The sequence below is a fragment of the Lepisma saccharinum genome, chromosome 3 (assembly GCF_977018435.1).
Source record: "Lepisma saccharinum chromosome 3, izLepSacc3.1, whole genome shotgun sequence".
NCBI lineage: Eukaryota > Metazoa > Arthropoda > Insecta > Zygentoma > Lepismatidae > Lepisma > Lepisma saccharinum.
Genome location: NC_139231.1, coordinates 120,939,939 through 120,953,329, shown reverse-complemented (window position 1 = coordinate 120,953,329; position 13,391 = coordinate 120,939,939). Strand labels below are relative to the sequence as shown.

The 13,391-nt window shown below is 35.6% G+C and overlaps 1 protein-coding gene across 1 annotated transcript; it reads left to right on the top strand.

Annotated features, from left to right (window-relative positions):
* The first annotated feature begins 2,805 nt into the window (after positions 1-2,805).
* LOC145985378 (dolichyl-diphosphooligosaccharide--protein glycosyltransferase subunit TUSC3-like) lies at positions 2,806-13,344 on the top strand. Its single transcript, XM_083119337.1, has 5 exons — positions 2,806-2,899; positions 4,869-5,006; positions 6,435-6,585; positions 9,667-9,829; positions 13,130-13,344. Exons 2-5 carry the CDS (start codon positions 4,875-4,877, stop codon positions 13,143-13,145), a joined length of 462 nt encoding a protein of 153 aa, XP_082975463.1. The 5' UTR covers positions 2,806-2,899; positions 4,869-4,874; the 3' UTR covers positions 13,146-13,344.
* Positions 13,345-13,391: the final 47 nt, after the last annotated feature.

Below are 13,391 nucleotides of genomic sequence, written 5' to 3'. Positions count from 1 at the left end.
CCCTGTCTAAGAAGCCACTACAAATACGTCACCGACCGCCTCCAGGTGCTGGTCGGGGAAGAATTTAACCGCTGAAGCCTGGTGGTAGTTTTAAAGGAAAGGAGTCCATCCCCATGTATAGAGCGAGCACAAGGAAAACAAACCTTGGACGAAAAATCCCCGTGCAGTCCATAAGGAAGCATGGTCCACTCTCCCGCTCCTCTCCTCACGGGAATACGGTGCACAGGAGTCGTGGGTTTTATACTATCATTTTTTACCGCGGTCATTGTTTGAGAATGAAGCATCAGTCACATTTGATAGTCGATTATTTTCTGTATTTAATCTGGGCTTCGGTGATAGCCTAGGTAGCCTAGAATATACGCGCCTGCGCCTAGTGGAACCCGAATCGAAGGCCGCATCAATGGAGTGGAAACATCCGTCATCTCCTATTCAGAAGAAGTTCAAGACAACTCCCTCGGCAGGTAAGGTGCTTCTCACAGTTTTTTTTGGGACATCCATGGTGTTTTGTTGCTGGACTTTTTGGAACAAGGAACCATCAACGCTGCACGTTACTGTCACACTCTGTCCAAATTGAAGCAGGCTATTCGGTGTAGGCTACCTGGCCTTCTCACATCTGGCATGCTGTTGTTGGATGACAATGCGAAACCGCACTCGGCGAGGGCTACGCAACACCATCTTGTAACCCTTGGTTGGGAACGCTTTACCCATCCGCCGTACAGTCCCGATCTCGCACCAAGTGACTTCCATCTGCTTCCGGCTTTGAAGAAGGCTCTCGGAGGAAGGCGATTTGGAAGCAATGCTGAGGTGACACATTTCGTGCAACACTTCTTCCGTATACAGGACACTCATTTTTTCCAAGAGGGTTTTTTGAGGCTTATCAAGCGGTATGACAAATGTCTGAATGTCCGGGGTTCCTATATGGAAAAATAAAGTAAGTATTCTATTCCTTTTCTCATTTACGTTTTTTGCTTTTCCTTCCCATCTCTGTCCACAGTCGACAGGGGAAACTTATTTTCGGACTCTCCCTCGTAGAAACAAAACATATTCTATCAGATGTCTCAGAAAGCTTAATGAGAGTATTTTATTTGCATTGGTGGCAATAAACGAAGATGGCTTCCAACATTTTAACCACTATTGTCCACAAATGTAAATACATAAAGGCTGTGCTGGACTTCTGCCTGTGCCAGCATTCATTTTTCGAAAATTTGAACAACTGCTATCAGGTTCCAAATTCTAAAAAACTACATCTATTTAGAATTCCTTGTGTAGGAATCATAAATTGTCGGGTATTGTTTTGGTTGTTATTTTGATGTCTGTTGCTTTTACCATTGTCTTGATATCTGTGATAGAAAATAGATTTATGGTGCCATGAAAATATCAAAACAACAGCAAGAGCAAACCATATAATGATTCACTCGATTCTAAACGGATGTAATTTTTCAGAATTGAGAATACTAGGGTTTTTTTTTGTTTTGTTTTTTCCAAATTGAGAATTATTTTCAAAAATGATTTTTTGGTGCAGGCCAATGGCATTTGTGAACAAATCGACTAACGTGAGAAAGGGAAATTTTGAATTTTTTTATGAACTCTGGTGTGATGGACAGATTTACATGATGAAAGCAAAGTTCTTAGTTAGCACTCTGGCATCAAGACTAACTTTGAAATGTAATAATTTCTAAAGTTGTTGAGGTCAGCTTTAATGTAATAATTTCTAAAGTTGTTGAGGTCAGCTTTATGCATAGCGCTTTTGTAGACTGACTGCATATTTTCTTCCATCATCTGTTAAAAAAAATTAAGTCAAAATGATTGCATGTACTGTGATCGTACCTTTTAACAATAATATATAACACAGAAGCTGAGTGAATACCGTTTTGAACCAATGTCAATGCTTGAAAATTGTAATAATTATAAGTTCAAATTTTTTATTAATATTTGTTCGTAAATATTTCACTCCAATTACATGCATCAATTTACCAAGAGCTTTAAAACATATGAGAATTACATCAGAATATTAAAATACATTTTAGGCAATCACAAAATCCCGTTTTCACACAAAACTGGCACAAAATAAAAAGAAACCTCGAATTTTGCATAATTTGAATAATTAAACTCCATGAAAGTGTTGTATGGTATTTATGTCAGCCACCATGAAAGAAAAGTATCTCTAAATAAATTCCAACCGATACATTGGTATCAGCTCAGCCATATGCATAACTTGGGACCTAACTTTGGGGGTGGGGCAGAATCAAAAAGTTTTTCAAGCCCATAAAAATACCATCCAGGATTATTTGACAAATAACTGTTACATTTGCAAAATCGTAAAATTTACTCATTACTTTACACCTCAGGTTCCAGGAGGTTAACAAAAGTACCATTAGCTTGTAAATTTTTCATAAACCTGAAAATTTGGGGGGGGGGGGGCAGGTGCCCTCCTTGCACCTGCATAGTTACGCCTATGTGCTCGAAACGTTTTAACTATTATGTGTTCTTTTCTTTGAAGGCATTTTGAGGATTTTGAATTCCGACAGCTCACTTATACTGCTTCAGAATATTGCTATGTATATGTATGAATCATATTTTATTTTGATTGATTGATTCTGACCTCCATTATAGTAAAATTCATGAAAGAATATGTTAAATGATTGTTCATATTCCTGAGTTATCAAACCTTTTGAAATGAATTTTATGAAATCAACTGTTTGATTTGTTCTAATGTCCTCAATTAAAAGCTCTCATTCCTGTACATAACCAACCAGCCAATACCCAATGAACACCCTTTATTAAGTTGCCTGTTATCCACCCTCCTTTGGTGGCTATGAATCAAATTAATTTACAGAATAGAAACAAACAGCACATTATCATTGCAAAATTGTGATTGAATATTTACTTTTATCCATAGGTAAAAATGTTATTAATGCTAGTCTGTATATTAAGCTGTCAATAATGATTTTTGACAATTGTGCATGCATATTTTATGAATTTTACTTTCTATTGAGTTATTTTAATTTATGATAAAACTGTCGTTCTTGAAAGACACTTTCATCTCTCACATGCCAAGAAGGAAAATTATATTCAACCAAGTGTGCAGGCATTTAGAAATAGAGAATTGATTCTCAGTGCTTACAAAAATAAATAAAATAAATGTAGCTCTTACATTTTGGCTCCTGAGAACAATATTAAATTGCTGTTGGAATAAAATATGTTCTTAAATTTAAAGATGATGCAAACTTAGAAATGCATAGATCCTTTTTTTTTGTGCAATATGATAGATACTTGTATACTACTCCATTTGTCAGCTTTAACGTACGTGTAAAAATACACAATCCAAGATAAAAATAACAAACACACAGTTCAATTCATTTGGTCTTTAAGGGTTAAATTAAAACACCCCTATACTCAAGTGCAATACTCAGATTTTATATTTGTACACCGTAAAGATTTTGAAAGTTTGACCTTGTGTGTTCTTTAAAGTAATCATATGAAAGCTTTGATTTTACTTTTCACGATTACCAGTGACAGGTATTTTACACATTGTAATTATTATTTATTTGTGGGTTGGAAATTTAATAGTAGCAACACTGCTGTATATGCACCATGAAACTGAACTGATGCTTCTCACTTATACCACATGTTAGTTTGATACCTAAGCTACCTCCCAGTAAATTGATTCTTCCTTCCAACATTAGGTGCATGCGCAGTGATGTGAGGAATAGAGTATCGTTGGAGTCCCTGGTCTAAAGTTGTGTAATCAGAACCCCACTAATATTAAAGTTCTTGTGATTCTCACCGTACCTCCAGGACAGGCCGTCAATGTGCAGTACTATTGTTCAGTTTTTAAACATAACCTGCGACCTGCATTGGAACCTGTGGCTGATTTGTTAGCTCGATGGGGCTGGCAGATGCTCTACCAGCCCCAGTGACTTTGATTTGATCCCTAAGATGAAGCTTCCGAACTGTTCCAGAGATTCTTCAGGCAATACACCGCTCCATTCAAACAATCAACAGAACAGGCGCTGCTACTGAAATACTACAACTTGCACATCGCTGGCAACAGTTGTACATAATGCTGGTGACAACATCGAAGGGCTGTAAAAGTTTTACAGAAGTATCTCTTTTGTATCATTTGAGAATAAATAGTTGCCACTATTAAATTTCCAACCCACGTATATGTATTAATAAAAAGCATACTGTTACAGACATAACTCAGAAAATATAAAAGTACATTTTCACTTAATAACTTATATTTCTATATAGATGAACAGGCAAACAAGAAAGCTTCTAATGTGCCAACAATGATAAAAGATCACGCATATATAAAATTATAAAATATACAGTAAAAATAATTTTATTTCCTAATTTGAGTACAATTGAAATATTATGAACATAACAGTTTTACACTACAGAATTAACTTTTCTGCAAACCACCTCGTACAGAGACAGAGGGGTATCGATAAAAGATTGGTTGATTGATTTGCTTTATTTTACTTCGCTTCTTGTGCCACTTTTGGCTAATTTGCGAAGATTGGGATGAATGATGATATGATGAAATTGATGAATGGACACTCACAAACATCCAGGCCAGGATTTGAACACGGGACCCCTGGCATCGTAGCATGATGTGCTAACTACTACTCCACAGGGGCCGGCTATCGATAAAAGAGAAGTGACCAAAAAATATTGAAAGGGTATGATGAGCCATTTAAATTAAACTAATGCAATTTGTGAACTTCTGATTTATTTATAAAAACAATGTTCCTTCTGTGGGATTGTTGCATGGATAATTGCAAAGTATTTTAAACTAACGAATGTATTGAACACATGGAAATAATTCAAATGTTTACGCCATGTATGCTATATTTTTATTTCAGGTTAGCATGTTGCCAGAATGGATCTTCAAAGGAAATCTAACTTCATATATTCTAATTTTATTAGCAACAGCACTGTTCTGTAGAAAATATAACCTGAGTCATCTTAATAGCACAACAATGTGGGCTATTAACTGTTTGGTATGCCAGCATTTTTAATTAAATATGAATTATGTGAGGATGACATTAGTTGTAACGCTCTTAATGTAATGTTCTAGCAGGATCAGTTTTAGAAATGCATTTAGAGGGTTGTCAAAGGAATTAGAGAAACTAGTAGCATAGTAGTAAAAGTAGAAGAGTGATGATGAGAGTAAAAGTTTTCAATTTATTTTTTATTTATTATTTGCACAAAAAGCATCTTCTGGTATCATGGGCAACTAAAAATGAATTCCTCTACATGTGATATGTTCATCAAATTACAATCATTATAATGGATGTCAAAACTAATGTTTAATTATTATAATACTAAATTATGTATTCAATTTTGTATCTCATATTTTGACATAGTGAGGTACAGGGTGACAATTAATGAACTATATGAAATAAAACGGAAATTAGTGACAAACCACGTAGTACACAAACTGTATTGCACATGTAAACGGCACTACAGACATTCGGATTTAGGTTATGACATGTTCGATATGTCTGCCATCTCTGGCGATGATGTGGGGCAGACGAACAGCAAAATTCTGCATTACCCGCTGAAGTGTCGATGGCCTCCTGAATGGCAGTTTTCAGCTCGGCAATGGTTTTGGGGTTATTTCTGTACCCACCTTGTCCTTAACATAGCCCCCTTCCAGTGGCCTCTGGGTACCCCAGAGCCAGAATGCGGTCCCCAAAATACTCCTCCAGGACATTTTCACTTGCAAATGGCCGACATCAACACGTTGCGTGCGCATACGCATACGAATTCCCATCATGCCCTGTGGCCAGCCACGCAGTTTGGACGTCATCACCGTTCAGAAATTATGATGGTTTTATTTCATATTTCATTAATTGTCACCCTGTACTTGGTTGTGTCATATTGTGCTAATCACTTAAATGAATATATTATTACATAGAGTTTAGTAGTAATGATATTCCTATAGGGCAGCAATACCATCTTTGCATGATTTGAAATATGTAGAATACAAGCAAATATGGTCCCCTCTACTCAAAAATTAGAAATAGTAGCATAAGTGGAGCAAACATTAGTACAGGATTCCAGAGGGAGTCGCCATCTAGTACTTGGTTAGCATACCGGATTTGTAGTAAAATCACAGGTCTGTTGTAGTTTCGATTCCCACCACCGGCAAAATAAATTTCACCTGAGAAGAGAGAAGATGTGCTCTCTCGAAATGTAGTGTTAGAATAAATATTGTTAAAAGCACTAGACAAAGGATAATGCCCAATTAACATTGCATGCTCATGTAGAAGCATTTGTCACTAACACTCAGATGAGTTACAGGGCTTGATAAAAAGCACCATAAATGCACATTGCCAATTCAAGAAATATTAATATATGCTTTTTTGCATAACATATATTTTATTGTATTGAAGTTAATAACAATGTTTTTTTGTTTTTTTCAGTTATTTACATTTATGATGACTTCTGGTACAATGTGGAATCATATACGTGATGCTCCTGTTGCTCAAATGACACCAAGAGGAGAATTAATATTAATATATCCCTCATCTCATGGACAATTTTTATTGGAAACCTACATGATCATAGTAATTTGTATCCTTGTTAATGCATATGTTTCTGACTAATACACACCCAACAGCTCTTCAATGAACTTTCTAAATGGAAATAATATTTGCCAGTTGCTTCAAGTTAGATGGCCAACTGACTTTGCTACTTAGAATAGATTATGATCTCATTTTGATACCCGGATCTTGGCTGAAAGCTAGTGATAGCTAGTCAAACTGATCCGAATGTGTGGTTCTTCCCCTTTTCACCTCTTTGCAAAGAAACACAGATGGTTGACAAGGCTCGACTACTATTCACTGGATTTTCACGGTAACTCTCTCGTAAGTGGTAGTTCTTTCTAGGAGTGATTGTGGCTAAATCACTGAGCAAATTAAAAAAAAAAAAGAACAACAAAATGAACAAAAATCTAGATCAAAGGCATATTTTTGAGGGGGAGGGGGTGGGGGTAGGGTGGAGATGATAACGTCTGATGGCCAGTAACACTTTTGAAAAAGTCACCACGCCACTGCAGTAGACTCAGGCCTGTAGCTAGAGGGGGGTAGGGGGGGCAACTGCCCCCCCCCCCCCCCCTGTGAAAAATACAGAACACATTTCTACCTGGAATTCTCACTAATCTTTACAATTATATCCTGTATTAGTCTAGCAACATAACAAAGACATTTATTGATTTTGTGATTTATGAAGGTGTGTGGGATTCCATATAATGTCGTATCAGGATTTGGGGAAAAATTCCCTTCCAGATTCAGACTTCGTGAAATGATTTTGCAATTTTCAAAGTTCAATTTTCTAGAACAGTTGTGACATTTTGAGTAGTCTTGTATTAAAAATGCCTAATGTATTTGGATGTTTTTCTTGGATGTGTTGCTGTGAAGTTTCAACAGCATAATTTTTTGTTTCCTTAAGTCTACCTTTTGGTAATAGCGATTCATGTGATAGAGAGAGGAAGTGCATATTTGATTTTTTTTACTTACCGTTGATTTTCTGCCACATCTAGCTAATCGTGACAATGAGTGTTGACGTGAAATTTATGATGAGGCACTTACAAACAGTGCTGCAACCACAGGGGGGCAGGGGCATTGTCCCCCCAATCTTGGAAGGAAGTCCAGTCTAGGGGGGGGGGCAAACATTGAAGTAAAGAAACCTGACTAGCAGACTCTAAGAATAGCAAGACAAATGGATACTCAAGATGGAATTAGTTTTCAAGTGTTTCTTGCATTTTCCTTCCAGATGGCTAAAGGCACTTGCAGGGGGCACAGAGGGGCAATTATCCCCTCGATTTCAAATTTTATACAAATGAAAGTACATTTCGTAAAATTTTCTTGCTCGCTTTGCTCGCATACATGAATAAGATAAGCAACATAGGCGTATGTTATGATATCCAGTTTATAAAGGAAAAGTTAAGTATTAACCCTGACTGTTTTCATGATATCATTTCCATAGCATCTGATATATTGCTCTCAGTATTGTAAACTGCAGTAAAAATAAATGACATTTGCAACTGTGAAGCTGTCAATGGGATTGCATACATTGAGGACAGAAGATGCCATATTTCGATTCCTTGTAACATCGAAAGAAGAATTAGACGAGCAAATAGTGACTGAGAAAACTTGCTTGCCTTGATGTCCTGTACAGACTGTGAAAATTGTCGGTGCTATCAGGCGGCACCCTATGAATATAGGTTGAAAATGACAATTCATTGTGCCTGTAGTACCTCAGGCACAACCTAATTTTTTGACAAATAATTATGTCAACTCTTCTTCTATGGAGTGGACTCTCCTAATTTTATTCATATATCTTAAGCCATTGTGTGACTGGCAGAAATCAGTATCAGCATAATGAAAAACCCTGATAATTGGGGTTTGTACGCTTCTGCTCAAAAAGTGATGGTGATACAGCCCAGAGAACTTGTGCCGCGGAAATGGGGTAAGGTTAAGGAGGCACCTTATATCGTTCGGTTTCGTACCATAGCCATTAAGGAAGATTTTTTCATAATGTAAAGAGGATACAACATTTCCTTCTATAAAACTTGATATAAAATGTTAATGATGACACTGTAATCCAAGAAGTCATTGATCAATCAAGGGATTCCTATTTGTTTTTCGGGTGTCAAACACATGTATTTCAACAACACAATATTTTGCAAACTGATTAACGTAACCAGTAGACAGACATTGTCTGTAATGATGCAAGAGTCTTTCATTTGAAGCAAATAGAATCCGTGGTGGAGTAAGGGACCCATGTTTTAATGTTTTAGCAAGTAGGCCTACAAAAAATGTATTACAAATTTTTACACAATTCATCAAAGTGTAGATAATATGTAACCATTATTATTTAAGTAATTTGATTTTTCTTGCATAACACAACACAATGGTGTTGTTGAATTCTTGTTAGATTCCTTTGTGAATAAAAATCTTCATACTGAAAACTAGAGGGAATCATTATGAAGCATGATTTATAAAGGGCTCCCTTAATCAGTTCTGCAGAGAGGCCCAAAGCTGTTGGTACATATTAATCGTCTATTAACATTATCGACCTGTAAATATCAAGTAGATACAGTCCCTATTAGCCTATTTATGTTAAACTTTATATTCTTTGGCAATCTGGAAAGGTCATTATCGAAATATTGCTTTTTGATGTTGCTCGAAGTTTTTTGTTCATTGAGTTTCAAGATATCATTCCTTTTCTGTTCCTTATCTCTTTTTTTGGGGGGGGGGGCAAGTGTGTAACCTGCTACATCTGCCAATGCGACACAATATATTAAAATTTTGCCCCCTCTAGGATTGACTTCGCCCCCCCTACAAAGAATTCCTGGCTACGGGCCTGAGTAGACTAACATGGAACTGTAATGATGAACATTTATGAATAGTTTGCTGCAACTGTTTGAAATTAAATCTTCATGAAAGTGTTCACGTTTATGAACAAAATTCATGCAGAAACCCTATTTAAGTATCAGAAATCAACCAACAACTGTCAACTGATAGTTGTTTCTTGAACAGATTTGATTTTCCACACAACTCTTTTTCATTCCAATTAAATGATGCAGACATAAACATTGACAATTTATCACTGTATGCAAACATGACTTGAATTTGTCCTCAATATGTTTAGATGCTGCTGCAGTAGCTGGAATGGTGATCCTTATCGAAGCAGCTTCCCTGAAGAAAGATGCAAGCATGAAAAGAAATCTTTCACTTTTTGGTGTTGTTCTGCTGGTTGTTTTCTTCAGTTTGCTACTTTCCATATTTGGAAAGAAGTCTCGCTATCCTTTCAGGTAAGTTTGTTACTTTCATGATGTGTATTTTTTTACTACGAGGTGCATTCAAGTTCTAAGGTCACCTAATCTATTTTGAAAAAAGCACTCATCTCAGAAAGCTGGAACTGCTGGTACTTCTTAACATAATCACCCTCTAGACGAACACATTTTTCACAAAGCTGATGCCACAATAGCATGGCCTCTGCAAACACTTCTTTAGGGGTCTGTTTTGTGTACTGAAAAATCCTTGATGAAAGAGTGAAACAGCTTGAAAATGTGAAACCACAGATACTGTCCTTGAGCATCGGAAAGAACCCAAAATCACTAGGTGCAAGATCAGGTGAGTATGGAGGGATCATGTGGAATCACAAATTTGTTTTCAGTGCAAAACGTGTGAACAATGACCGCTCGATGAGGAGATGTGTTGTCCTTATGAAAGAACACAGCTGCAGCCTTTTCCGGCAGCTTCTCTCGCAATGCTGAAAGCACAGTGGTCGACAAAACCGTATCATTGTTTATACCCGTCATTGTGGTACCCTTAGGATAACAATTCGTGAGTATAACGCCTTTACCAAGGCTTTGTTTTTTTGTTGTTTTTTTTCACACGACATTCGGTCTTCCTTGAACTGTCACAGCCACAAACGTACATTTTTCATGTCCAGTACACTGTCACAGTTTGTCTGTCAATTGAAGATGAATATAGGTGGGTGTTACTCCACGCAGGTGAAGAAAATGGATAACAACATGTTGCTCTTTCAATGTAAATGATGTCATTTCTAGTATCAAAAACATGTCAGTCGTTAGATAGCGCCACTAGCTTCCTATGAGCTGTATCATGCTGCCATCTGGCCTCATCAACCTTCAAGAATAGATGCTTCTTCTCAAACAACTGTCCAATATATAACTGCTTCAATTCATGAAAACAAATAGGATACCTTAGAACTTGAATGCACCTTGTAAATTGAAGTAGTTAAACAACAATCAATCCATGGAATACATTACATTTTATTTATTTTTGCTTTGTATTCTTAACAAAATTAAAATACATCATTCCACATACTTATCATTATTAAAATACATCATTCCACATACTTATCATTAGTTTCTTCATGTAATATACAGCGCCTAAAAATGGACACCTTCTTGAAGGTTTCGCATGTTTTACAAACATCACATTTTGTATCATGAAGTACTAGAGGGAGAGTTCCCATGTGGCCAAATAGTTACCACTCTTGCCTTTTGTACAAGCAGTCTCAGGCAAGGACGTATTTAGGGGGGTCCCCCCCGAAAGATTTATCAAGTACTAAAATTAAATAATGAAAAATTTATTTCTTTTACCGTTGTTATATAATTTCCTCTGAACTTATTGGAAGACAAGGATTATATTGGGATCATACGGCTTTGAAGGACATATTTAGGGGGTCCGGACCCCCACCGCACACACACACACACACCTGACAGACTTATTAAGTACGAAAATTAAATAATGAAAATATACTCGTTTAGCATTTGTTGTATAATTTCCTCTGAACTTATTGGAAGACAAGGATTATATTGGAATCATACGGCTTTGAATGACATTACAAAGAAGATTTATGTACACTACTACTCAAAATAATATGCATAAAATTTTAATCAGAAACATACTTTTCTCCAACTACATGTAACATCATTTTTGTTATTCTATACATATTCAATTATTCATCTATTTGACATTAATTTCATTGCCAGTGTGCTTGTTTTTATGCAAGTTATTTCGATTTTAACTACAGGTAAGCTACATAATGAATATGCGCCGTTATATCTCTATTCTTAGTCTTTTTACCTAATCGTGTAATAATAAAATATTAATTTAGGTATTGTAATTAGTATTAATTTGATTTCATATATTTTTTTTAAAATTTAAACATTATTATTATTATTCCAGAGGCACTTGGTTTGGACCCCCAAAACATATTTCTAGATACATGCCTGGTCTCAGGTTTGATTCCTGGATTGTTTGCATCAGTTTTATCTTAATAGAAAGATTCACACATTAAAAAACTGCCAAATTTTCTCTTGAGCTTTTATAATATTTTTTACTGCTGCATATTACACAGTAAACAAAATTATTTTGAGATGATGCAAGTGATATTTTGCAGTAGCTTGCACTGAGGAGAGGCTGCTTGCTTAGATTTTTCCGAAGTTCTCATAGAATATTCTAATGGATTTGTTGCTTTCTGCATGCTCCATCAAAAGATAAAGTGTTCTGAAAATCTGAAGCCATAGTTCCACTTCACTTAGAATATTTTGGTGCTTACTTTTAATAGAAAAGAAACAAATTATTTAGTTCCAGTGACAGGGTCTTAGAGTAAGCAACACTGTAATAGGGTAGGAAAGATGAGTGGAAAAACCATGACCTTGGAGTGGATTTTGCTTACATTTCTCTTGAAATAATATTTACATCCATTTGTGCACAGTGGTTAATCAGGGAACATAAACACACTAGAAGATAGCATGCAAGTATGTAATAAAATTTCTTCTAATAATTCAAATATCGTAAATAACAGAAAATCAACACACTATTGGTATTAGTATTAGCCCATATGAACTCACCATTTTACCAAATTTAAATTTCCATAAATAACCTGAATCTGGATATAAATGTTTGGTTCTTGTATTCTTGTTTTGTCATGTAAATTTCTGATGTGCAGATTCTTTCTAGGCTCGAATCCTAAGCCCTCAGTAATATATTAATTAATGAGGTGAATTAAGCATTTGGGTTCTTCACAAAATACTTGCCATTTTATTGGTTATCATGACAAATTTCATATCAGTTCATTAATCTGTCTACAGATTGTTATCAGTATGTAAAGTAGACTATACTAATGATGATACCATGGTTAATGTATGTACTCAACTTTATCTGACCTGCCAACTGTTTTTTTGCTAGGTGATGCGTGATCAGTGAGAAAGTGAGGATGTGTTTAATAAACACTTCTGTAATTTTCGTCGTTAAAATGCCCTATGTTTATCAAAACACTCAAAATGCTGACCAAGGCAGAATTTATTGTCAAATAAACACACCATAAACGTAATGTTTCAATCTTATACCAAGGTCTCCTTCACACTCTGAACCAAATTCTTGATCTTGATAATTTAGCAGAATTTTTTGGAATGGATATTGAAGAACTTGCAAAAAATTCTCCTACGAAAATTGTAAAATTTGATATTTATTATACTGCAAATTTGAAAACTTTTTGAGTGTTTTAGTAAACATGGAAACTAAGCTTAATAGTGTTATCACTATGTTTACATTGAGTCTCGTTTTCTTTTTAGATTACTCTTCCGATAAAGATATTTTTTCGAGTTAATTTCCCATAATGTCTTTGGAAGATGGTGGAAAAGTGCCAGTTACCTCAATCCTAACATGCATATATGAAAGATGGTGTGTGCAACATTTTTATGGATAAGCGTTATATAATGTTAGTTTTCATATAGTTTTATAATTTGGATTTGTTTCTCCACACTGAGTAAAATAGTTTGGTCTTGCATGCAATTGTTTCTTTTAGTAGAATTATAAAAATGTAAATCTTAATAA

Coding starts and splice junctions, on each gene's coding strand:
- LOC145985378 (XM_083119337.1), top strand. CDS start 4,875: ATGTTGCCAGAATGGATCTTCAAAGGAAATCTAACTTCATATATTCTA. Junction 5,007..6,434: donor TGTGGGCTATTAACTGTTTG/GTATGCCAGCAT, acceptor TGTTTTTTTCAG/TTATTTACATTTATGATGAC. Junction 6,586..9,666: donor CTACATGATCATAGTAATTT/GTATCCTTGTTA, acceptor CAATATGTTTAG/ATGCTGCTGCAGTAGCTGGA.